At 53.0% G+C, this 25,591-nt stretch overlaps 2 protein-coding genes across 2 annotated transcripts in view; one reads left to right on the top strand and one right to left on the bottom strand.

Moving 5' to 3' along the window:
- DMPK (DM1 protein kinase) overlaps window positions 1-13,713 on the top strand; it is a 49,580-nt gene extending 35,867 nt beyond the window's left edge. Inside the window, exons 8-15 of the mRNA XM_056847030.1 lie at window positions 760-1,023; window positions 2,439-2,524; window positions 5,059-5,167; window positions 5,699-5,841; window positions 7,346-7,443; window positions 11,045-11,106; window positions 12,207-12,287; window positions 13,562-13,713. Of these exons, the coding sequence (XP_056703008.1) occupies window positions 760-1,023; window positions 2,439-2,524; window positions 5,059-5,167; window positions 5,699-5,841; window positions 7,346-7,443; window positions 11,045-11,106; window positions 12,207-12,287; window positions 13,562-13,660 (942 nt within the window). The 3' untranslated portion in view covers window positions 13,661-13,713. The remainder of the gene's footprint in view (window positions 1-759; window positions 1,024-2,438; window positions 2,525-5,058; window positions 5,168-5,698; window positions 5,842-7,345; window positions 7,444-11,044; window positions 11,107-12,206; window positions 12,288-13,561) is intronic.
- Window positions 13,714-19,056: 5,343 nt separating this feature from the next.
- On the bottom strand, window positions 19,057-24,130 carry DMWD (DM1 locus, WD repeat containing). Its single transcript, XM_056847021.1, has 4 exons — window positions 23,679-24,130; window positions 21,936-22,118; window positions 20,034-21,287; window positions 19,057-19,128 (listed from the first exon to the last, which is right to left on the bottom strand). Exons 1-4 carry the CDS (start codon window positions 24,117-24,119, stop codon window positions 19,081-19,083), a joined length of 1,926 nt encoding a protein of 641 aa, XP_056702999.1. The 5' UTR covers window positions 24,120-24,130; the 3' UTR covers window positions 19,057-19,080.
- Window positions 24,131-25,591: the final 1,461 nt, after the last annotated feature.

Below are 25,591 nucleotides of genomic sequence, written 5' to 3'. Positions count from 1 at the left end.
TGGAAAAGGCCCGGGCTCTGGTCAATGCCAGGTGGGCCACCCTGAGTGGTGGGAAAGCCAACAGATGGCTGCTTGATGACTAGGGCTGCCAGGTCCCCTCTTCCTACTGGCGGATGTTTCTTTTGGGGGGAGTAATTCGCGGGCACTCCCAGTGTGATACCATCACTCCCGGGTTTACCATAAGAGTTTTTGGAGGAAATGGCTACAGCATCCTGCACAATGCCAGCACTTTTGGGGTAAAACCGGAAGTGACGGTATTGCGCTGGGAGCACAGGTGCGCGCGGGGATCACTCTTCCCTTCCTGCTTCTGCCCATCAACCATTAGCTGGTTGGCAGGCAGCCCGGTTGATTGTTGGGCAACTGCCCCCCACAGTTGGGAACCCGATTGATGACCATAGTTGACGCACAGGGACATATTGAAGGACATTATTTGTAAGCTGCCTTCAGTCACAAGAAGATCCGGGGTATACATATTTTAATAAATAGGGAAGGGACCCCGCTTTCAGGGTAGCTTCCTTGTGTATGTCAGTTTTAGCATGTTCTGCAGAAGGGAATCCCAGTGTGTCCTTCCTAGAATGTTTTCCCCTGACATACTAGGTTTCTACGCCCAGGGAAATCTATCATGGGAGCCCCCACCTGTGGTTGAAGCAACACAGACCAGATAGATTTAATGCACCCAAATGTTTCTGTTGTGCGTTTCATTTCCCACCACTCACGGGGCCATCATTCACTTCACCGCATTTCGTTTTTATTTCCAAGGAGCATTTCCAGTTCCCGCTGTCCGCACCGGAAGTCCCTCCAGAAGCCCGGGCCTTAATCGAAGGGCTGATCTGTCCTCGAGAGGTGCGGCTGGGGAAGAATGGGATACGGGACTTCCAGGAGCACCCTTTCTTTGTGGGTGTGGACTGGGAGAACCTGCGGAACTGCACGCCACCGTTTGTGCCTGAATTCGCCAATGCCACGGACACGTGCAACTTCGATGTGGTGGACGATTGTCTCACTGACATGGTGAGCGGGGGAGGGGTACGTGACCTTTTATTTCCCCCCCTTTTTACCCCTGCACCTTTTTGATGATGACTCAGGAACTTCTACACAGCAGTGGTTTCCAAACTGGAAACATTTGGAAAGTATCAGGGTGTCGTGGCTGCCCTCACTGCCCCTACTGATCCTCTCATTGAGCCCCCCCACCCCGATAAGTGTGCCGGCGTAGGCCAAGGGCTGGGCTGTGCCCGCAGTCCTCAGACGTGCAGGAGGTATCTAGCCCCTTTCGGAGTAGGCAACAAAGATTATGCTATCTTACCAAGGTCAGAAGTCAGAGGCGTCGTCAAAGCAGGCAGGAGTCCATGGCCGGAAAGATCAATCATGAGCAGTAGCAGGAACACAGAGAAATTGCATGGTTGCTTCCGCAAAGTGAAAGCATGCCTGCACTGCCTTTATCAGTCAGTGCACTTCCAAGCTAGGCTTCATCCTGAAATGACTCAGCACCAGTTCTCTGTCTGCTTAGCCTCTCCAAGCGAGCACTTCTCCTTTTACCCTGCAAACTCACACGCTGCCGAGTCCTGATATGCCTAGCAGGTTCAGGTGAGCTTGGAGGGCTGCCGTTCTCAGCTTCCGCTGCAGAGGTTGGGAGAAGAGTAGCATCTGTCTGCCCTTGTTCCCTCTCTGCTTAGCTGTGGTTCCTGCTGAGTTGTTTCAGGCTCCTGGGCTACTGACTGCAATGGAGGTACTGAAGGACCAGAGGCAACCTGTTCCTCCACTTCAGCTTCAGAGTCCTCCGAGTCCTCAGCTCCCAAGGCAGGGCCCATGACAATAAGCTTCTGAGGATTCTCCGGGGTTCTCCAAAAAGCAATTTGAAAATGACAGCTTCCCACACCTGCCTGTAAAGGAAACAGGATGTCAGTACTTTTCAGAACAGGGGTCCCCAATGTGGTGCCCAAGAGTGCCACAGCACCCGACGACACCTTTACTGGTGCCCGCCAAGTGGTTCAGAAGAACCAGAGGCTTGGTGGGAGGAGGGGCTCCTGGGAGGCAAAATCCCAGGAGCAAAGACTGAACGTGATCGACGGGGCTGAAAGGCTGGGGATCTGTGGCTGGGTTCTGGCCAGCAGGGCCCCTAATTGAGGGTTCAGGGCGGGATGCCGCGGCCTGTGGACCTGGAGGCAGGGTTATTTTCTTCCTTTTTTCTAACAGGGTGCCTGTGCCTTTAATAGCTTCCACGACAGGCAGAAATTCAACCAATGTAGTTCCCCTCTCCAGCCAAGCGCTGAGAGGTTGAGACGGGGGTCTGCTTTGTGTGTTATGCAGCTCTGGAAGGCACAAGAGCCTTGCCAGGATTAAAAGCTGGCAACCATGCCAACGGAGGGTGTTATGCCCTGCCTCTTCCTTCTCCAGGTAGAACGGTTCCCCCCATTCTGTGTCCTTGTATCCCCCTTTCCTAGGAGACCCTGTCAGACGTGATCGAGAGCTCTCCGCTTGGAGTGAACCTGCCCTTCGTGGGATATTCCTACACCTACACGGCCATGAAGTAAGAAGCCGTTTGGGTGCCAAACAGTGCTTCCTCCAGGAACCCCAGCAGTGGTGTCAGAGGTTGATCACGTATCCCAGGATACTGAGCGGGTTCTTGTCCCATGTTTCCTGGGCTGTTCTTGCACTGTGCCTGCAGGCTTTTCAGAGAGGGGGATTGCTCTGTGCATGTGCAGAGTGCCTTCCCATCATCGCTTAATAATGACACACACAGAACCGCTGTCCCCCAAGAATCCAGAAGCCATTGCTGGGATGTGGGAGGCAGGGATGGGTGTCTTTGGGCAAGCGTCAGTCTTGACCCTTGTGCCATCTTGGGATGATAAAATCTGTTCTCTTAGGCATGGCTGGGTCAGGGGGAGGGAGGCTGTCCTCTGCGTAAATGAAACACGAGAGGGTGACATCTCAGGACTTTGTGTAGAGCAGGTAGAGGAATCCCCATAAGATAGAGTAAGGGGGTGAGCAGGGTAGGGTGGGGAGGCCAGCACTGATGGATAGAAACTGTAGCTGGCCTCAACCATAGGCCTGGCAGAATAGCTCTGCCTTGCAGGCCCTGCGGAACTCCTTAAGGTCCCACAGGGCCCTGGTCTCATTGGAGAGGCTATTCCACCAGGCAGGGGCCAGGGCAGAGAAAGCCCTGGCCCTGGTCGAGGCCAGCTGGACGATCTTTGGGCTGGGGGCTACCAGCAAGTTAGTATTAGATGACTGTAAAGTTCTCTAGGGAACATACCAGGAGAGGCGGTCCCATAGATACGAGGGTCCCAGACCATATAAGCCTTTAAAGGTCATAACCAGCACCTTAAATCTGATCCGATGCTCCAGCTGGAGCCAGTGCAGATGGTAGAGCACTGGTGTAATATGTGCCCGCAGCGAGGTTCCTGTAAGAAGCCTCGCCGCAGTGTTCTGTACCAGCTGGAGTATCTGGGTCAATCTCAAGGGCAGCCCTACGTAGAGCAAGTTGCAGTAATCTAGCCTGGAGGTGACCGTCGCGTGGATCACTGTAGCTAAGTCGGGGCAAGAGAGGTAAGGTACCAACTGCCGGGCACGGTGGAGCTGGTAAAAAGCCGTTCAGGCCGCGGCTGTGACCTGTCCCGCCATTGACAAGGATGCATCGAGGGTCACCCCCAGGCTCCTGACGGTGGGCGTAGGTGTCAACGGCACGCCGTCAAGAGCTGAGAGTCAGCACCACACCCCAGAGCTGCCCCGGCTGAGCCACAGGAGCTCCGTCTTCGATGGATTCAGTTTCAGCCAGCTTTGCCTCAACCATTCAGCCCATCCAAGCACCTGGCCTGTGCGTCCCAGACGCACGGGCCAGGTGCTTGGATGCTGGGGCTGAATGGTTGAGGCAAAGCCGGCATACTGATGCATACTGATGACACCCCAGCCCGAAACTCTGGACAAGCTGGGCGAGGGGTTGCATATAGATGTTAAACAACATAGGGGAGAGGATTGCCCCTTGCGGAACCCCACACACCAAAGGGCGCTGCTGCGATACCCTCTTTCCTTAGCGCCTACTATTTTTCATGACTTTTTACTGTGGCCAATTCTAATGCTCCCAGGGTGCTGAGGCTTTTAACTGCTTGCTATTTTACTGTTGTTTGTCTTGATTATTTCATTAGCCTGTTTTTATTTTGGCTGCACAAACCATTTTTATTTAGTTGACACTATTCTGTTCTTTTTGTAATCGGCCCAAGATGCTTTTTTTAAAAAGTAGAACCAGAAAAAGAAGGCTCTGTGCTGTGTAGTATAAAGAAGACAAAAACAGCACCAATTTCCAATGCAATTAAATATATTAAGTGCAAAAGGTGTACAGTGAAAACACACACAACAAACAATACACAAAATACAAAATACATTGATTCATCATTAAGTCTGTGGGCAGTTGGAATTGCACCTATTATGGTCATATATTTGTATAGAATTCTTATTGAGAAATTGATCAGCTGATGAAGCCTTGGCGAAACGTGAATAATGATCTAGACAACACGTCCATCTTCATCTTTTCCAGCTGTTCTAGTTGTTCATATGTCCTCAAAACCTTTGGACAATTGCACTTACCTGGAAGTTTGAACTCTACAAAAGAAATTGTCAAGTTATTGATAAGCAACAACATTTAGTACTTACCTTATCTTTTTGATCCTTTGTATTTTGTGTATTGTTTGTTGTATGTGTTTTCACTGTACACCTTTTGCACTTAATATATTTAATTGCATTGGAAATTTGTGCTGTTTTTGTCTTCTTTTTTAAAAAGTAGGACATCAATAAATAAGAATCATGGAACTACACTTCATGTGTAGCTCCAGCCTGTATGTTTCTTTTTGCTTGAATTAAGGAGTTGAATTAGACCAAGCCTAGCCTCACCTTCTTGGCAAGAACCCCACTCGCCACGGGCCCACTAGGAATTGCCCGGCAGTCCACCAGTGGACCGCAGTTTAACTTCAGCCCAACGCTGCCATAGAGGAGGTCAAAACTGCAGGTTGGGGGGGGGGTCTCCTTTGCTCCGGTGGAAGAGCCTGCGAGAATCTCCCTCTTTCTCAGACAGAATGAGCCTGAGGAAAGAGGCTGCGGCGAGATCAGCATGGAGATCGACTGTACCAGGAGGACCCCATCGGGGGAGCAGACGCCAAAACACCCCACTGAGGAGCTGGTAGGTGGGGTAGTGGAGGGGTCGGGCCTCAGGAGCCCCCACCCCCCAGCATAGGAGTTTCATTCTTCCTGTGCTCTCTGGCATTTGAGTACACCAGGATTCCCCAACCTGGTGCCTGTGGGTGCCATGCTGCCTGCCAGTACTTCCATTGGTGCCCACCTTTCAGAAAGTGGGCAGGGTCATTGTAAGGCAGGGTAATCCTGAAGGGGTCGTGGAATGACGCGCTGACTAAGGAAAGCCCAGTGGCTTACTGGTCCTCCTCATCCGGAGGACCGTTAAGCCATTGGGCTTTCCTTAGTCAGCGCATCATTCCACGACCCCTTCAGGATTACCCTGCCCCCAGGAGGTGTGAGGCATTCCATTTGGCTCCGCCTCTGGAGCCTGCCATATTGAGTTTGGCTCCACCTCCTGTGGTAGCCATTTTGGGTGGCGTTCACCCCCCCTCCCTTCTCAAAATTCCAAAGGTGCCTGCAGCCTTGAAAAGGTTGGGTGCCTCCGGGCTACACAGGCACCCTTTCTCTTCCCTGCCAGGCGTGCAAGCTGCCAGATGGGCAGAAGCTGGATCTTGCCACGTTTCTGGAGCTGCAGACGGCGCTGGAAGAAGAGCTGAGGAGCCGGGAGATGCTGTGTCAGGAGCTGAGCGTCGTCAAGGTGGCCAACCAGACCTTTGCCAGGTAAAGTGGAACGGAAGGTGCGGAGGGCAATTTGGAACCTTCCCCCCGTCTCCTTGGGCAGCCCCCACCTCTGACAAGTGGCCAAGGAACTAGAAAGGAGCTATGTGGATGCTTGAGAGTAATCAATCTGGAAGGGGCAAAGAGGATTTCTTTTGGCTTTCACCCTGCTTCACCCACAACCGGTCCAGACCTGCAGCACGTCACCAAGCTGAAAGCAGGTACGTTGGTCTGCAAATAGTCTCAGGGTGACTGATGAAAGGGAGCTCGGTGGCACACTTCCTGGGAGAGCAGTCCACAAGGAGAATCCTGGTGGCATTGCCTGATTCTAGTACTGACTCGAGCAATTCGATTGACGTAACTGCAAATTGCCAGACTCACAATGTCATGGAGGCCTTCTTGACACCCGAAGGGCCACATGAAGCTGACTCATGCTGAATCAGACCCCCTCTGGTCCATCAACGTCAGTATTGTCTGCTCAGACTGGCAGCGGCTCTCCAGGGTCTCCGGCAGAGAAAGCTCTTCCACATCGCCTACTGTCTGGTCCTTTCAGCTGGATGTGCCAGGGATTGAACCTGGGGCCTTCTGCAGGCCAAGCGTAGGCTCTCCCACTGAGCCATGGACCCCTCTCCAAGGGTAGGGCAGCGTAGGGTATTTTGCAGTTTACTAAGCATTAATTTCTAGAAGGGCGTCATTAATGTTTTTCATCCTCTTAATATGCCAGAATCAAAGTGGCCTCCAGAAATGAACAAAAGGGAGCCCTGAACTTGCAGTTTCACCCATTAAAGTTGGGCGCTGCCAACTGGTTCACTGAAGCTGTCAAATGAATCACTTTAAACTTTGCAGCAGTGTGAGGGGAGGTGCAGGGAGTCGGCCTCTCCGTCCTCAGGTTAACAGTGACGAAGGGAGCCCTGGCTCCCAGAAACTCAAGACCCCGAAAATCTTGTTGGTCTCTAAGGTGCTGCTGGACTCAAATCTATCTCTTCTACTGCAGACCAACACGGCTGCCCTCTGAAAGTATCACACTGGCCATTTATGCATGGCTGTTTTGTCGCGGTCACCCCGCCGACTACTTCGAGGCTTTGTTTTGAGTCTGCTTGCATTTTCCAACCGTCAGAGGTCGCCTCGCTCCCCCTGCACGTTTCCGCGCATTTTGCCCACGTTTTCTGGATTTGTGTTTAGCCAGCATCCAGAAATTGTGGGGGGAACACACAAATGCATGGGGAGAGCAAGATGACCTCTGATAGTTGGAAAATGCAAGCATAATCAAAGCAAAGCCCTGAAGTAGTCAGGAGGGTGACCGCAACAAAACAGCCATGCATAAATGGCCACTGTGTTCAGTGAAACCCAGGCCATGGTTCGATGATTTGGAGCAAAGATTTAGGCTCACAGGCAGGCCTGAGGCGCAGCCGGTTCCCCTGTCATCTCGAAAGAGTGAAGGACTGGGTAGGGGCTCCTCTTCCCCCCTTTCCGGCCAAGACTGATCCTCTTGTCTGCTCCCAATTAGCCAACTAAAGGAAGCCGAGAACCGCAACTCGGAACTGGAAGCGCAGATCAAGCGTTTGGAGGAGCAGATCGAAGGGATGAAAACAGCGAGAGAGGAAGGCAAGTGTCGCCTGTGCCTGCAGGACCCCCCCCCCCTTTCCTTCCTCTCGACATGTGCATTTCTTCTCTGCCCCCTCCCAGTTCTCTCCATTTTATCCTCCCTTCCCCTCCTCCCCAGTGTGGAAGAGAGTTTGTCCCCAGGCAACTGGGCAGAAAAGGACAGTGTGCCCACCTGTCGGGGTCACAATTGAAGACCCTGCAATGGAAAGCAGAAGAAAGTGACTGACCTCGTTGTTCGGGCTTATCCAGATTCACTATAGGGTTGACATCCTCCAGGTGGGGCCTGGAGATTTCCCGAAATTACAAGTGATCCCCAGACAAAAGAGTTCGGTTCCCCTGGGGCTGGGAAAAATGGCTGCTTTGGAGGGCGGGCTCTGTGGCATTAGACCCCAGTGAGATTCCTCCCATCTCCAAACTCCGCCTTCCATGGGCACTGCCCCCAGATCTCCAGGAATTTCCCGACCTGGAGTTGGCAACCCTGTCGTCAGCCTGGACTGACCCCCAGGGTTGCCAAGATCCAGGTGGTGGCTGGCTAGAGATCTTCAGGCGACAGAAATTAGTTCACTTGGAGAAAATGGCTGCTTTGGAAGGTGGACTGCATGGCACCGTGCCCCATTGAAGCCCTTCCTTTCCCCCAGCCCCACCCTCCTCAGGCTCCACTTCCAAAATCTCCAAGTATTTTCCAACCCAAAACTGGCAACCCCACTCCCTCGTCCCCTCCTCCTTCAGCCCATAATTCGAATGCCCTGGGATCTATTGGATCACGGCCAGGCCTTGGGAAAAAAGGAAACAAAAACCAGATTGTGCAGGGAAGGAAACAGATCTCTTTGTTTCCTTTCACGGGCTGCCTTCTACTGATACCAAGTCAAAGCACCAATCCCTTTAAAAGGTAAAGGTCCCCTGTGCAAGCACCGGGTCATTCCTGACCCATGGGGTGACGTCACATCCCGATGTTTCCAAGGCAGACACTGGCTGTTACCGCACTAGGTATTCCCAGCAATGTATCAAGAGTTTGGAAATGTTATAAAAAATTCTGTTCGCACTTTCAATGCATTCCCACCGATGTATTAAGAGTTTGAAACTGTTATAAAAAATACTGTTCGCACTTCGGCTGCTACCACACTAGTTATTCCCAGCGATGTATTAAGAGTTTGAAAATGTTATAAAAAACATCAAAGCGATGTTTTTTATAACATTTTCAAACTCTTAATACATTGGTTCTTGTAGGTTATCCGGGCTGTGTAACCGTGGTCTTGGAATTTTCTTTCCTGACGTTTCGCCAGCAACTGTGGCCAGCATCTTCAGAGGAGTAACACTGAAGGACAGTGTCTCTCCTTCAGTGTTACTCCTCTGAAGATGCCTGCCACAGTTGCTGGTGAAACATCAGGAAAGAAAATTCCAAGACCACGGTTACACAGCCCGGATAACCTACAAGAACCAATGAACTCTGACCGTGAAAGCCTTCGACAATATCTTAATACATCGCTGGGAATACCTAGTGTGGTAACAGCCTTTGTTTGGCCTCTTTAGCTGTGAAGACGACTTCCAACCATTTTTTAGCTGTGGCATCCAAAAACCATTTTAAAGCGATGTTTTTTATAACATTTTCAAACTCTTGATACATCGCTGGGAATACCTAGTGTGGTAACAGCCATTGTTTGCGGGGTGGTTTGCCAGTGCCTTCCCCAGTCATCTTCCCTTTACCCCCAGCAAGCTGGGTACTCATTTCACCGACCTTGGAAGGATGGAAGGCTGAGTCAACCTTGAGCCAGCTACCTGAAACCGACTCCCGTCGGGATCGAACTCAGGTCATGAGCAGAGCTTTGGACTTCAGTATTGCAGCTTAACACTCTGCGCCACAGGGCTCTTAAGTCCATTTAAGCAGCGGCTTTTGGGGATCTCGTGTGGAGGAAGATCTTTCCCAAACCTGCTGTCTAAGGTGCCTTTTTTGCAGCAGAAATTAACCCTGGGGGCATTTTGGCACAGGAGGCCGCACACATATGCACTGAGCTATGGACCTTCCCCAGTGGCACATGGAAATTACCTTCCTCAGGTTGCTTGGATTGGCTGGCTCAGAGGGGATCACATGTGCACAATGCAATTACGTCACTTTCGGGTTTACCCTGGAAGCACCGCATCGCAACGGGACACTTTAGCACGCAAACCCCATGGTTTGAGCACTAAAGCATCCTGTCGTGATGCGGCACTTCCGAGGTAAACCCAAAAGAAACGTACTAGTATCGCACGCAGGGGATTGTCGCCCTGCCCCAAAAACCTCCTGCCAGGGGAGAGGGGGGACCTGGCAACCCTTCCTTTATCCCACATCAGATCATAGAATCAGTTGGAAGGGACCATAGGGGTCATCTAGTCCAACCCCCTGCACAACGCAGGACATTCCAAACTACCTTCCCCCCACACCCCAGTGACCCCTACTCCATGCCCAGAAGATGGCCAAGATGCCCTCCCTCTCATTGCCTTTATCTACCTGGCTCATTCATCTCTCCTCCAACTGGCAGCAGCTCTCCCAGGATCTCAGGCAGAGGAAGCGTCTTTTGCATCTGTAATGGGAGATGAATCAGAGTGCTAAGCCGGGGCTCTACCACTGAGCCATGGCCTGTCCCCTGATTCTTGCTGGGCGTGGGTGAAGTGGGAAGGAGGAAAAGCTGGGCTGGAACATGCCTCACTTGTCCTACTTGGTGATCCAGCAGCCTCCCTGCTTCCCGCCCCTTGGCAGCAGCTGCTTAGCTAGATAAATTTATTTAGGACATTTTTATGCCACCTCTTTGGAGTACCACTCTTAAATAAAAGCACCATCAGGCCATCCTAAGTCGGTGGTGGGACATGCTGTCAAGTCACAGCCAACCTATGGCGACCCTGTAGGGTCTCAAGGCAAGAGACACACAGAGGAGGTTTGCCTTTTCCTGCCTCTGCATAGCAACCTTAGACTTCCTTGGTCTCCATCCAAGTGGTAACCAGGGCCCACCCTGCATGGCTTCTGAGATCTGATGAGATTAGATTAGCCTGGGCCGTCCAGGTCAAGACCGTCATAAGTTGTGTGTGCGTAAAGTGCTGTCAAGTTGAAGCCAACTTCTGGTGACCCCAGCAAGGGGCTTTCAAGGCAAGTGAGAAGCAGAGGGGGTTTGCCATTGCCTTCCTCTGCAGAGTAGAATCATAGAGTTGGACGGGACCACCAGGATCATCTAGTCTTCCTTGCTGGGCTCCCTTCCCAAGTATCAGCCCTGCTTAGCTTCGCCGATCTGATGAGATCAGGCCATACCATGCCGCCTTCCCTCTCCAGCATAAGTTACCAACATAAAAATAAAATGCCCCGTTATATAAGGAGAAGATGCATTTAGCTGGTCTAGATGAGCCGGGATACCGTATGGAAATGTGGTTGGTGTTAGAGGAGGGGAGCCTCTCCCTGCCAGAGTAACATAGCAGGTGGTGGTTGCAGCATGGCGCAGAGGTGTGCTTTCTTGCCTGATGCAACCGCTGGGTGATGTGCCCCTAATTTCTGCATGCTTTGGAGACTTGTGTCCTCTTCTCCCCCCACCCCCTCCCTAAAAGGAAAACTGGTCCTACATTTCTCTTTTCCTTGCAGCTGCTCTGGGGTGGAGCCCTCGCCCCCACCCTTTCTTGTGCTGCGTGGAGCGCTCTGCTGATGTAAGCCTCAGTCTGCAGGTTGCCAGACAACACGTGTGGGGGGGACCCAGGGTAGGGTAGGGCTCCCCTAGTGACAATGAAAGCCCCCTTCTTCCCCGTTTGGTGGTGGGAAGTGCTGTCAAGCTGCAGCCGACTTTATGGTAACCCCCCCGTGGGGTTTTCAAGGCCCGTGCAGAGGTGGTCTGTCATTGCCTGCCTCTGTGTAGCAACACTGGACTTCCTCTGTGGTCTCCCATCCAAGTACTAACCAGGGCCGACCCTGCTTAGCTTCTGAGATCGGGGGAGCTCAAGCTGGCCTGGGCCATCCCTTCCTCAATTAGACGGGGCTTTTCTCCCAGGGGAAAACTTCTGTTACCCTACGTACAAAGGCTCTGGGAATTCTGCACCAACCTTCCCCCCCCCCCCTGTTATGCATTTTACTAAATCATGCAGATTGCATAATATTTGGATACATCTGTGTTAACTTTGCTGTCACAATTCAGATTTTCCAATGACTTTGCATTCAGGGGTCCCCAACCTTTTTGAGCCTGCGGGTACCTTTGGAATTCTGACACAGGATGGTGGAAGCGACCACAGAATGGCTGCTGGAGGCAGAGCAACACACACAGAGGAAGCCCAAGTGCAGGGGACAAGATTTTAAAATACACTGGGAAAGAGGAGTGAGAGAATACATCGAATAATGCGGAAGCTGCTGCCAAAACAACTTAATTTTAATCTGCACAGCCAATCAGATCTCCAATGGCCAATCAGAAGCCCTGCTGGGCGGGAGACCCACCCGGCTTTACCCACTTTCTAAAAACATTTGGTGGGTGCCATGGTGCCTGTGGGCACCACGTTGGGGACCCTTACTGTAGAAAGAAAAAAACAAAGTGACAGGTGGGAACAGAAGGCTGGGAAAGAGAGTGGAAAGGGTTTTTTTTGACAAAGAGGACTAGAATCTTGTTTCATAAAAGATGAGGGCTGGATATAAAACCTGCACCAAATGGCAGGAAAGAGTATTCTTGGTGGGTCCCTGGAATACACACGGCTGTCTTGTGCTCTCTCTCCCCACCCCCTCCGCCTAGCACTCTGCCTTGCTGACCTCTGGTTTCTCTTTCCAGCAAGGCGGCACCATGGCATCTCGGCTCTGTGAATACCCGCTTGTGGTACCTCTGTACCGGCACTTGCTCCTCTTTTCGAGGGTATGTCAGCTGTGCACAGCCCCCCTTCTCTTCTCTGGCCCCACCCACTTGGAGTCAGCGCTTGCTTTGGCTGGTACTCGTGCTCCCTTTTTCAGTCCTTTCCTCCCCCATTGGCTGCCCTGATTTCATCTAGGGCAACAGGCACACTCCATGCAGAGTTGGGGGCAGATCTAGCTGTCCCCAGCAGGATAAAATTGCCAGGAGCCAAACCAAAGCAGCAGGCAACCTCCACTGGCGGTGTGTCTGTGCACAATGAGGCTCACATGACCGTTTCATTTTTGGTCTTTTGTGGCACAGAGTTTGGGAAGGACTGTGCTCAACAGGCCAGTGTTTTGACTTAGTAATGAGGAAGCTCTAAGTATCTTGGTGGTGGAAAGTGCCATCAAGTTACAGCCTACTTCAGGTGACCCCTCATGGGGTTTTCAGGCAAGAGAGGTTCAGAGGTGGTTTGCCACCGCCTGCCTCTGCGTAGTGACCCTGGACTTCCTTGGTGGTCTCCCATCCAAGTACTAACCAGGGCTGACCCTGCTTAGCTTCGGAGATCAGGGTTAACTTGGGCCAGCCAGGGCCTAGCATCTCACCCTGCTAAGTAATATAACCGCTAAGTCTCCTATTGGCCCAAAGTCCCCACCACGCAGCTGCCTGCTGCACAGTCTCCCCAACCCTGCCGTGGTTGCGCCTCCTCCCACTCACCCTCTGCAGAGGTAGATAATTCTGCCGTCACTGCGCCCAAATATTATTGATCTTTGCACTCAGCATATTAGCACCGGGGGTGGGGTGGGCTTGAATGTTCTCCCTGATATGCTGTTTTTAAAATGAGTGGACATTCTCTGCCCCCCCTCCCCCCAATCAGGCACACTCCTGCATACCTTCTTCAAGGTCCCAGAAGTAGCCCTACTTTGGGCTGTGAATTGGGAGGTTTTGGTCGTGCCACTTGTGAAGTATAATTATCCACTTGCAGAGGAATCTCCACCCACCCCATTTGTTTGTGGGGGGTGGCACATATCCAGTCCGGATGTATACAGCACAAGAAAACCTGTGCCCCCCCCCCCATTTTTGAAAGTCTCTTTGGATGGGCAGGAGCTCTCCAGAGAAAGTGCTCACCTTTTCTACCTGCCATCCTTTTTAGCTGGAGGGGACTGAAACCAGCACTTGCCCCACAACGCTCTGCCCCCTTGCTTCTTGCCCAGTGGTGGTCTGGGCTGCTGAACCCTCTTCCTCAGACACACACCCCAGCTATATCTGCCATGACCAGGCTTGTTTCTGCTTCACAGGTACATAGGCCCTGCATCGTCAAGGTGGGATACCTGCTCCTGTGTACTGGTGGGTTTGTACTGGAGGCCTCCACCCGCAGCCTGGTGGAAGTGGTTTGAAAGGGCGCCAGTGAGGCCGTGGGGTTTGCCTGAAACTTCTGTGGCTGCCGTTTTGATGCAGCCCTGCTGGCCACCAAAGGTATTGCGGGATCAGAGACGGGACACCGAGATCTCAGCGCCGTGGCACTAGAGGGGCCCGTCTTGCCCCGGCAGCAGACTGAATGGCTCGGCTGGGCCTCAACTTGCCTACCTGTCAGTATTCCTGTTCCTGAGTCTTCTTCTTTTTCACTCTTGGTTTCCCTTGCTTTGTATGAGACTGATGTGGCTGCCCCGTAGCAGCGTCCAAGAGCTCTTATTCGTTGTCAGCTAAATGGACCCAGTGGAAGAATTTCCTAGGGCTTACTGGCAAGGGAATCCCACAGAGACTCTGAGAAGACCTGCCCCGTCACCTCGCTCCCCTTTTGCCCTTAAGACGGTACCCTGCCTAGACTGGAGGGTAAAAGGCCCCATCCTTCAACCCCCAGAGCTCTGGCTGCTAGATTTCTTCCCTAATCAGGAGAGGCTTAATGTGTTACTCCCTAATTCTCCTTTGGCCAAGCAGGAAAAGAACCCAGAAGGTTCTGCTTTTCAATGCCTTCCATACAACCATGACTAATCAGCTTCCAGCACTTTAAGCACAGGTTGACTTTCCAAGTGACCCCTGGCTGGTTCGTGAGAGGTGCAGGTTGACCCTTTTTAACAGGCTTCTTCGAAGCTCATATCATTTTTGGCAGAGGAGAGTTTCTGGTACTGCAAACCCCCAGTTCTGCATGGAGAGCTGGTAGGAAGAGTGAATCTCTGTGGGAAACCCCCCCCCCCCCCATGACTGCTTCTCCCTTGGGTTCGGTGTAATAAAATACTCCAGCAGAAGAGGACGATATCCCCACCCACCACCAGCCTGTTAGCTGCCTACCCTGCAAAGCGCAGCTACTATCCAAGGAGTTTCCCCGACCAGAAAGGGGGACAGGAAACCGGCAAGGGTGTGTGTGTGTACGGGGGGGGGGGGGGTAGGGTGGCTACTTCCACAGGGCTCCTGCAACACTTTGGCTGTAGACGGAGGCTGCTATGACCCGGGTGGGGGGGAGCCCTGGCCTCTGTACTTCTGCTCTAAGGCCCAGGCGTGGCTCACAGCCCATTTCATGGTTGTGGCGCTGCCACGGCTGACTTTTACCTGCGCTTTCACAGTCAGTAGCAACACCAGCCCTTTCTCGCTCCACAGTGCAACACACACAAGGTTCTTTGTAATTTATTTGGAAGTGTGGTGGTTAGTTTTCAGAGTATCTTCTTGACTCCTTCTTGAGCACGAGGTGCCTTTGCTCCCCTCCTTCCAAACCCTGAACAAAACAAGGTGTGGGCCAGGTGTTTTTTTCTTCTTCCTAAAATGGGGAGTAGACAGAACGAGACTTCGCTCGAGGGGGAAGATAATACTGCTAGTTTGAGGTTTTGCACTATGCTCCCTTGGCCTCCCCACACCGTATTTATTATTCCTTCCCATTTTCCTTCCCCCCCGCCCTTGTGGATTGGCTGCATGAAAACACTGTACATTTCATGATAATGTGAGTTTGGGATGCGTCCTTGTTAGACGAAATAAAAGATAAACATATATCTGCAATTTGGGGAGCGTGCAAGACGACCACTGAGAAAAAGGAACTGCCAGCGTGTGTGTGTGTGTTGGGAGGGGATGTGATAGAAGGGACATAGACAGCATTTGCACAAGTGACACAGAAATCACTACTGAAATTTTAGTTGTCTCACGATGTGATTCTTGCAGAGCTCTACAAGCACTGTTCCCACACACACACACCTCACCCCTCCACCCATTAACATTTAGCAGGGGAGGCCGCAATGTGAAAACTGTCTCTTTAGTATAAATAAGGAGTTCACGATTCTATAATTTAAACACTTTTCGGACACAACAGTAGCAAACGTTTAGAGCAGGTAGTAAAGTGACAAAGGCACGGGGGGCCTCGGCAGCTTCTGGGCGTGATCTTCCGCGGACCGGGGCAGGGCTGGACTGCCAGACACCAGCTGGCAGGTGAAGGCCGCAGGGAGCCAGACAGCGCACAAGGGTGACGTGGATCGGGAGGCAGGGAGGGGGAACGGCAAGGAGCAGAAGTAATACTGTCCTCCAGAGTCCTCGAGTCCCATTGCGAGATTGATTCCGAGTGGAAGTAAAGCTGGTTCCTCCCCCTGCTCCCCCACTAGTTGCTCTTACCAGACTGGGATGAAACAGATGCAAGTCGTGTTGAGAGGTACTGGACTCAGTATGGCTTTTTTTTCCTGGGGGAGGGGAGCCAGTTCCATGGCATGAAGTCCGCATCTACGAGAAGTTCCCAATGTGCCCTGAAAGGAAAGGATCTCTCTGGTAGCTGGATTGAATTTTGCAAAACCAGAGCGATGCACAGACAGGACCCACATCAACTACGAGTCTGTCTCTGTGCCTTTGCTAGGCAGACGATGATGAGGTACAGACCACCCTATAAGGAAAGTGGGCATTCAGGGCTCAGTTGGAGCCAGGAATCATCTCCAAGCCAAACTGTGGAACACATTTGGATAGCAGGACTCAGCCCTGAACATGCAAAGCTATAACCAATGAGTGTGCAACTCTGGAGAAGCTTGGAAAGCACACCTTCTCTAACACCACAGAACCATGGCCAAACTTGTCCCTGATTACGGGAGAGGGCTTCCAGTCTGCAGGGTTGTGGACTGTTAGCCATGGGCAAACCCCTGTTAGCCTGCAGGTCAGTCTCCTTCGGCAATGCCTCAACCAGGTGCCGTACACGATACGGCACAACCACTGCTCAAATGCACTGGGCCTCTGCTAGGCCTCAACACTTCCTGTCAGCTGACCATTCCAGGAACATAACCACCCTGAGCAGGATCCAGCACAGCATGACTTCCCCATTCCCTTTGGCCGAGAGCACCAACCTACAGGGCAAGACACTGAGAGTCCCACAGGGAAGCACGAGCAGGTGAACTGGGGAATGACGCTGGGCCTCTTGCCCATCACGCCCCGTGGACTGCTGCTTTTCACAGCACACACAAGGATGCATCATGGGGACCTGTTCTGTGAACTACAACCCTTCCCTCCCAGTGCAAAAAGCCTTCCCCTCAACCCTGGCATCATCAGGGCAAGGCTACTTGTACTGAAAGGAAGCACCATTGGTTCACAGAGCAGACCTGTGGGGGCCAAACCCTTGGCTCTTTGCCCCCATAAGGATTTGCCAAGCAAAAGCAGAAACTGGCTTCGCACTCCTCTCAAAAACCCTGATGGTGGTCTTCAGCCTGTACGATTGAAGAACTTTTGCCCATCAAGCCCTGTGCCACTGCCTCTGCAGCACCAGACACAAACCCTGCACAAGCTAGCAATACGTAGCAGCCCTGAGCCTCTCACTTTCCTCAGCATCTTTAGACAAAGGCTTTAATGGGGAGGGATAATGAAGCTCTCACACACCAAGCTCCTACGAGGTAATCAAAAGGGTTCAAAACTAGCTGCCTAGCCAATGCCATGCTGCACACCAATGCAGCCGTGGAAACCAAAGCCCTCCAAATCTCATCTGGGTATGTGCATTTAATCCACGTATGCCAGTAAATAAAATATACAGCAGTAAAACTACATGTATCATGTTTGGTGCCATTAATGTTCATTGTTAGCATAAAATGCTATATGACTGGCCTGAAAACACGTCAAAATCTCATGGACATTTTAAATGGCTTTATATTGGATTAAATGGGCACATATTTACAAGATTTAGATAGCTCTGACTCACTCTTCACGGCAGCTACCTCTTTTCACAGTAATGTGCTTCTGAAGTGAGGAAGGAAGTGAGGCTCTGAAGAGCTAATCTTCTAAACCAGAGGCTAGTCAGAATCTGTCCCCAATGGGAAACAGTCCTGAAAAACCTCACTGTATACAGACAAACCAAACCTGCTGGCCTCTGCAAGTCACTAGGATGCTGAAAGTTGCCCGATGCACTGCAGAGTCCGAATGGCATTCTAGCAACTTAAACAAGAGCCATTCTGCTGCACTCCATCACACCTGCAACCACTGACTACATTCACAGTGGACACAGATAGGCAATTTAAGCTATCTTCTATAAGAATAGCTAAATTAGCCATCCACATGTATAGTTCTACTTCCACATCCTCTGACAACAGCTATTTTAACTTGAAATGTGTGATATCCTTCTCTAGTGTCCGAATACTACCTTGTTTCTAACAAAAAGGGATGGAGGGGCTAAGCGGCTGCTCCAGTAGTTCAAAAGATGAAACACTAGAGACCACTTCTTCCTGGTCAAGGACGTGAAGTATTGGTTTATGGGTGGCAGAAGTGGCAAACCAATTTTGTTACTCCAGTCTAGGGCTTTCCAGCCTTGTCTCCATGTCTTCCAGTCGACTACTGATAACGCATCCTTGGGTACGGATAGAAAAATATGGGTTGTTTAGGCTGGAGCGCATCTAGTGGGCTCAGCAAAGAGAATCAATGGGGGGAGCAGAAAGACAGACTTGGGGGAGGGAGGGAGAATGGCTGGTAAATTGAAGAATTAGTTGCCTGCAAGCTGTCTTCCAGTTCAAGGACAAGCCAGTTCAAAGGAAGTCCCATTTAGTTTCTGAGAGGATGATATAGAAGCCGTCAGATGATGGTGAGAGGATGCAGACAACAGAGTAGACAGACAGACATCTAAGCTCTGACCCCAATGTCGAGAAACAACACTCGCAAATGGGAGGATGGGAAGTCCCAGGCAGTCGTGTGCTGGATCTTAAGCGCTGAACAGTAGCTCTTTGGGGATCAGTGAGTCACTCTTGGAGGATTCATGGGGCTGGTTCCCATGGCTCAAGACTGCAGAGATTGAGAGCTAGATGGGCATATTTCTGTTCCCTCATGTCAGCAGACGAAGTGGACATTTTGTGCAAAATACAAAAAAAAAAAGTTTTTTTAAATGAAGTGGGGAAGGTACAGAGAAGTTCCCCCTGTACAATAAAAGGGATTCTGTTTGCTTTCTTCACAGAGGCAGACAAGGATCACAACAAAACTCCGTCAAGTCATAGGGCAGCACAACTGAAAGGCAGTTAGGAATCCCTGTTGTGTGTGGGGAGAGGGAAGAAAAGGGGCGCAAGCTCAGTTCACCCTTGTGCAAAATCTGCCCCCCTCCAGCGGCCTGTGCTAGGATTTTTGCTTTAAATATGGTTCGTTAATTAATACTTTTAACTAGCGGAGGAGTGCAACGGGTTCCTGTGCTACATAGGTCTCAATATATTAACTCTGTTAGCGTCTCTCTTTCCATACAGTTAGTGTCGCAGGCGAGGAGGGAGAAAACAACCTGTACATACAGCAGATATTAGGAGCAGAAGAGCTGCGCCGTCTGAGCAGGACGGGCTCGGCTGAGCGAGGAGCTGGAGACACCTGCCAGGAGACTGGCCAGCTGAGTGGTAACGCCTGGTTATACCACTGTGCCACTTGGCGAGCCGCCGTTTTGGGAGTTCACGGTCTGAAAAGACAACATTGGCGGATGAACCAAAGTACCAGGGATCCCGATAACATGGAGTGTGAAGCTAGAGATGCTGAGACTGCTTCCTTCCAGCATTTCCCCAAGCCGACCTCTTCTGCAAAGCCTTTAGTCTCCCCCCTTTCTTACTAAAACCAAACCTAAGCATGCATAACTGGAATTATCTCATTTATCCCCCCATTTCCCTCTTTTCTGTGCGCACATAGTTTTTTGAAAACACACACACATGCACAAATGCTTTAGCACTTGACTTTTTTGTTCATTTTATCAACTAGCTTTCTCTTTCACAAGGTGAAGAGAAACAATGATAAGGTGGGGATGGCCCAGCTACCCTATAACTAGCAGCAGGACTGTACCAGCCTCCCTCAGCATGGCAACGGGAAGTGCTGAAAAAGGGTAGCACAAGGACTGCTGCGAAAATTCACATGGACATCTGGTCAACCACCAAGCTGCCACTGCATCCAAACAAAACTAGGGGGCGGTAAATTGGGGACACACCCTTCTTGCAACTCGTCTTCATAGCTCTATCCACTCCTGCTTTATCCACACCCACTTTGCACCAGCTCCTATCATTATGCCCCTTCTACAAATACTGTAAAAGAAAACACGTGGAATGCTCCCCCCTCCACCCCTTAGGGAAGCGAGCCTGCAATGTGTTGGTCCCTTCTAAGCACACGAATAAAGTGGGCCAAATATCTGTATCGTGTATCAAGAAGCGACAAGAGAACACGGAAAGCCCTGCACAGGAAGGAAAGATCCAGCATGGTGGGATACAGCATGAACAGAGAACCCTGCCAAGCTCCCCAGTGACGTAGACCCAATGGAAGTCTCAAGCTCCAAAATCACACTGCGGCCCTCCTGCCAGCAGCAAACGCTGTGCTACTTACCGCTTTCCCTGGCCTAGCCCATGTGCAGATGAGCCCCTCCTGGCAAGCAGTAATGATACAGTCCTCCAGGAAGAGCAACACCGTCAGCCTCTCGTGGGCGATCTTTTTGCAGATCAGGGGCTCCAGGAGGGGGACTTCGTTGATCCGGGGGCACAGGGCGGTGCCCAGGACCTTGGCGGTGTCCAGCTTGCTCTTGGGCACCACATTGAGCTTGTCGTTGCTCTTGCTGATGTTTCCCAGGCTGTGATAGCGCTTGTGCTCTCTCTCGGCGTTCTTGTCCTTCCGCTCTTGCAGAGTGAGGGTGGCAAACTTGCCAATGCTGAAGGGCACCGCCCCATCTGCCACGTGGCTCTTGGCGGCACTGGTGACAGCAGGGTGGGGCAGGCTGTTGGAGCGGGATAGCGAGCGAGGCAGGGCACCCCCTCCTGATTCGGCGGCCAGGTTGCTCCCACCGCTCCCTGAAGGTGGGATACCGGCGCTAAATGTGTTTGTGAGTGTTCGGGCCCGGGAAAGCGGATGGTGAGGGTAGAGGACATCTTCCGTCAGGTCCCAGAGGCAGAACTGTGTGTCCTGGCCAGCAGACCCAAAGCGGTAGGTCACGGAAGGGGTACTTTTGGTGCTGTGCTTGGAGAGATGGGACAGGGTGCTGCTTGTCCGCACCCTGCCAAAATTCAAAGAGTCTTGGATGTCTTCGTCGCTCCCGCTGAACTCGCTGGCCTCGTCCTCCTCTGTGCTGGTGGTAAAGGGGTCGAAAGCCACTGCGTTGACCCATGACTTGTGGCCATGGCCTCTGGCGATGACCCGGCCCTCGGCAAAGGACCAGACGGTCACGAGGTCGTCCTCACCCCCCGTCACAATGTAGCGCCCATCGGGACTCCAGCAGACGCACAGCAGGCCCCCGAAGTAGCTCTTCATCATCCCCTGCAGGAGCATGGAATCAAAGTGGAAGACACGCAGGCAGCCGTCTTGGCTGACGCAAGCTAGGTAGCGACCATCGGGGGAGAAGGCGAACTCGTTCAAGGCTCCTTCGCCCACCGCCCACTTTAGCAACGGGTTGCGAGCGCTTTTGCTCTTGCAGGCATAGACCGTGAAGCCCTCCCCTTGCTTGAGAAGCGTGTACTGGGGGGAGGCTGAGCCGCAGGGGTGCTCCACGTTGTACAGGTACAGGTGGCCACTGGCGTGGGAGGCCAGGAAGAGAGACTCTGTCTCTGGAATCCATTTCACGAAGGTCACCTTGGTCTTATCAATCAGCCTCTGTGGGGGGAGGGTTAGCAAAGAAAGAAGGAAGGAAGGCAGCATGAGAAGGCACCAAAGAATCCCAAGCGGGGGCAAGAGAGAGCAACAGGACTACGCAATGTGGGCAGTCCTGTAATATTCACCACAGCCAACACCTGCTTCTCCTGCACTGCTGTTAAAGGTTTTAAAGGTTCTATGAAGTTCAAACCAGAAGAAGAAGAGTTGGTTTTATAACCTGTTTTTCTCTACCTTTTAAGGAGTCTCAAAGCGGCTTACAATCTCCACAACAGACACCCTGTGAGGTAGGCGGAGCCGAGAGAGTTGTGAGAGAACTGCAACTAGCCACCCAGCTGGCTTCATATGTAGGAGTGGGGAAACCAACCCGGTTCTCCAGATTAGAGTCCGCCGCTGTGTGGAGGAGTGGAAGAATCAAACCCGATTCTCCAGATTAGAGTCCACTGCTCTTAACCACTACACCACGCTGGCTCTCACAAAGCACCCACCACAGACCTCTAAAGGGGAGGTGATCAGCCAGGGTCTACAACTGCAACCTCTGCCCTATTCACAGGCCAGGGAAAGGAAGAGAAACTCATTCCGACATATTGCTCCATCTCTGAACCACAAAGAGCATTTTGAACAAGTGCCTTGGCCAGACCTGCTACTCACCTCCTCATTGAAGAGCTTGCTGGTATCCTTCTTGATGAGATCCAGGTACTGCACCTGCCCGGCTGAGAAGCCGACCAGCAGGGAGATGCTTTCGGAAGCCGCAGTGAACTGGTTGAAGTCGTGGCAGGTGGGTTGCGTCCCCTTATAGATCCGCTTGTCGATGGGTTTCTTCAGGTCGATGGACTAGAAACAAAACCGGCAATCAAAGGGGGGAGAGGGTGGAAAGGAGAAGTCAGAAGCCAGGAATTAAGAGAGCTAGGCAGGAATCCTGGCAGATACAGCAGGGGGCAAAGCTGCCCCCTCACTCTGCTACCTGCGCCAGCAACTGCCGTTGGAGCTCAGCCCATCCACCTCAGAGCTGGGTAATGAATCCAGGCTCCTTGGCTTTCAGGATCTGCAGTCCTTCACCCCTGTGCTAGACGCAACCCTAATCGTGCACCCATTGCAGCAGACTGCACAGGCCTTGCTAAATGAGGATACAAAAGGTACCCATGACGCTTCCTCCGCGCTTGGACACAGCTACATCATCATGGGTGGCTTCAAAGGCAATCAAACGACCCCCCCTCCCCCAGTAGAACTTGCTAGCCTGGTCCCTTGGAAGCTAGCCTAACTCACCCCCAGGTGACCACAAGTCACAAATCAGGCAAAGAGGTTACTTTTTCACAGGTGGGTGTGGGGATTTTGTACCATTGCTTCTGCTTCCTACTCAGCTGCAGGGAGATCCAACCATCTGTCCCTTCCAAACTATACTTCTAAGTTTAGCCCTACCAGTTGCCCAGGTCCCAACTGGGTCCTTCACCACCTTGCCCCCAACTCACTGACTCTGCCTACCTCTTGTTTCTTTCTCAGACTGTACGGTTGCCAGCCTCCAGGTGGGGGCTGGAGATCCCCCAGAATTACAACTGATCTCCAGACTACATACAGTGCTTATTTAAAACATGTATTCCACTTCCCCTGGAGAAAATGGCTGCTTTGGAAGGTGGACTGCATGGCATTATATCCTATCGCCCCACCCTAAACCCCACTCTCCCAGGCTCCACCCTCAAACCTCCAGGCATTCCCAACCCGAGTTGGCAACCCTATCTGACCCCCATTGCTGCTCTGCATGCTGGCCTTTCCAACCTCTACTCACTTATCAAGGGGTGTCTTCATCATTTCCTACCCCGCCCCAAATTCTCCCATCACCCAGGAGCCTCTCCAGTTCTCCTCTTGGCTCCCCACCCCCATTGACCACCACCCAAACCTCACCCCCAAGGCTCCCCCCTGCCCCCCTGTTCCATCCTTGAGGTTCCTTCCCTTATCCAATGCCCCCCCGCCCTATCCTTGAGGTTCCTTCCCTTATCCAATGCCCCCCGCCCCATCCTTGAGGTTCCTTCCCTTATCCACTGCCCCCCCGCCCCATCCTTGAGGTTCCTTCCCTTATCCACTGCCCCCCCGCCCCATCCTTGAGGTTCCTTCCCTTATCCAATGCCCCCCCGCCCCATCCTTGAGGTTCCTTCCCTTATCCAATGCCCCCCCGCCCCATCCCTGAGGTTCCTTCCCTTATCCAATGCCCCCCCCGCCCCATCCCTGAGGTTCCTTCCCTTATCCAATGCCCCCCCCGCCCCATCCTTGAGGTTCCTTCCCTTATCCAATGCCCCCCCGCCCCCCTGTTCCAGCAGAGAAGCAGGGCGACCGACAACCCCCGCAGCCCTAAAAGCCCCCGACTCTCCCTTCTGAGCCCCACAAAGCCCCCGGCCTCACCCTCCTTCCCCGGCCAGGCGCTCCGCCGGCGCCCGAGTAGAAGTAGAGCTCCCTGCCGAGGTTGAAGCAGACGCGGCTGCGCTCGCCGGCCAGCCCGGCGCCGGGCTCTGCCTCGGGGCAGGCGGGGTCTGGCGCGGGCGGGCTGAGGCGGACGAGCGAGAGGCGGACAGGCGGCAGGGCGGGGGCCGCGGCGGCGGCGGCGGCGCCGGGGGGCGGGAGCGGCGCGGCGGGGGCGGGGGCGGCGGGGGGCGCGGGCGGGCCGGGCCTGGCGCGGGGCTCGGGCGCGCCCAGCAGGCGGTAGGCGCCCTCGCGGGTGCGGAACTGGCTCTTGATCTCGTGGGGCGGCGGCGGGGGGGACGGGCCGGCCTCGGGGCCCGGCGCCGCGACCGGGGCCGGGGGAGCCAGCGCCGCGCCCGCCGCCGCCGCCGGGGCCGCCGCCATCTTCCCGCCGGGCCGGGGCCGCCGCCGCCTCCTCCTGCTGCTGCCGCCGCCGGAAGCCGGGCCGGGCGATGACCCGGAAGCTGCGTTGCCAAGCAACGGGAGGAGACCTGGAGGGAGGGTGCGGCCCTTAGCGACGCGCGTGGGAAGCCTGCCGGGCCCTTAGCAACGGGAGGCGGGGCCTCTCCGGACTGGGCCCAGAAGGGAGCCCAGTCCCGCCCTTCCTGCGAGGACTTCGGAGCCGCTCTAGTGGCTCCGCCCTTTTCGCCTCACAACAACTCTGTGAAGTAGGCCAGGCCAGGCGGCCCTGAGGGGGAAGGGGCCCTTAGCAACGGGTCTAGGGAGGGTGTGGTGGTTGCAGACTGGGCCGAAGAGCCTGTCGTTATCTCGCATTTCCTTCAAGGACACGTCTGGGTGGCTGCCTGCTTCCACACCTGGGGCACCTGCGTGGCTCCCTGCTTCCACTGTACCCTTGCAACAGCCCTACGAGGAAGGCCAGTTGGAGAGAAAAAGACTAGACCCAGGACACACCCAGTGGGGATTTGGATCCCAGGCCGCCCCCTACAAGGCTGAGAACCCTATCAAAAGCCAGTGGGGCCACCTTCAGATGACCCCCCACCCCCAGGAAATAAAAGTGGGTGGAGGGACAAAATGTGCACATGATGATTTTCAGTTTATCATTGTCTCTAAATTCGCACCTAACAGGAATGCAGCCTTGTGCAAACTGTGGAGGGGGGACCTTGTGCTCTCGCCTGTCTAACAGTTCGCGTTTAATTCTCCCCACACAGCTCAGGCAGCCTGAGCAGGTCGCTTTCCAACTGGTAAGGGGGCTCTGGGCACCCTGCGGCGGCTCAGGAATCCCGGCTGCCATAGCCACATCAACTGGTTTTACCCGACAAAAGCAGAACCCAGCCCACGGAGGACGGGCCTCTGGAAAAGTGAACCTCTTGCCACCCTATGAGAGAATCAGAATGGGATCAGGGGGGTCCCAGGTTCAAATCCCCCCTCCACAAGGATGTTCACCGAGTGCCCTTGGTCCAGTTGCTCTCTCATCCCAAGCCCTCTCACTGAGCTCTGAGGATAATTTTATTTCATTCATTTGTAACCCGCCTTTCTCCCCAGTGAGGACCCAGAGTGGCTTACATTGTTCTCTTCTTTTATCCTCACAACAATCCTGTCAGGTAGATTAGAACGAGTGTGTGTGACTGGCCCAAGGTCACCCAGCAAGCTTCCACCCGCATCCCCCAGATGCTAGTCTGACACACTTAACCACTATACTGGATACAATGGAGGGATGGAGAATTGTAAATGCTTTTTCGCAAGAAGGGCAGGATGAATGGATGATTGCGGGGGAATGGGACAGCATGAGGGGCTTCCACCAAAGCAAACCAAGTGAGGTATTAAGGGAGAAGGGCACAGAGGGTAAGAGGGCTGCTTACCAGTTTCACAGGAAGCCACTAAAGGGTGGTTCTCCA

The sequence above is a fragment of the Euleptes europaea genome, chromosome 3 (genome assembly GCF_029931775.1).
Source record: "Euleptes europaea isolate rEulEur1 chromosome 3, rEulEur1.hap1, whole genome shotgun sequence".
NCBI classification, from domain to species: Eukaryota; Metazoa; Chordata; class Lepidosauria; order Squamata; family Sphaerodactylidae; genus Euleptes; species Euleptes europaea.
Note: the sequence above shows the minus strand (reverse complement) of the source record. Positions and strands in the feature narration are given on the sequence as shown.

Excerpts from the sequence above, each read along its gene's own strand:
- DMWD (XM_056847021.1), bottom strand. The coding sequence starts at position 24,119 with ATGGCGGCGGCCCCGGCGGCGGCGGCGGGCGCGGCGCTGGCTCCCCCG. Across the intron at positions 21,288-21,935 it reads GCAAGCTCTTCAATGAGGAG|AGGCTGATTGATAAGACCAA; the intron begins GTGAGTAGCAGG and ends CTCCCCCCACAG. Across the intron at positions 19,129-20,033 it reads GGGCTAGGCCAGGGAAAGCG|ACCGTGAACTCCCAAAACGG; the intron begins GTAAGTAGCACA and ends TTGTCTTTTCAG.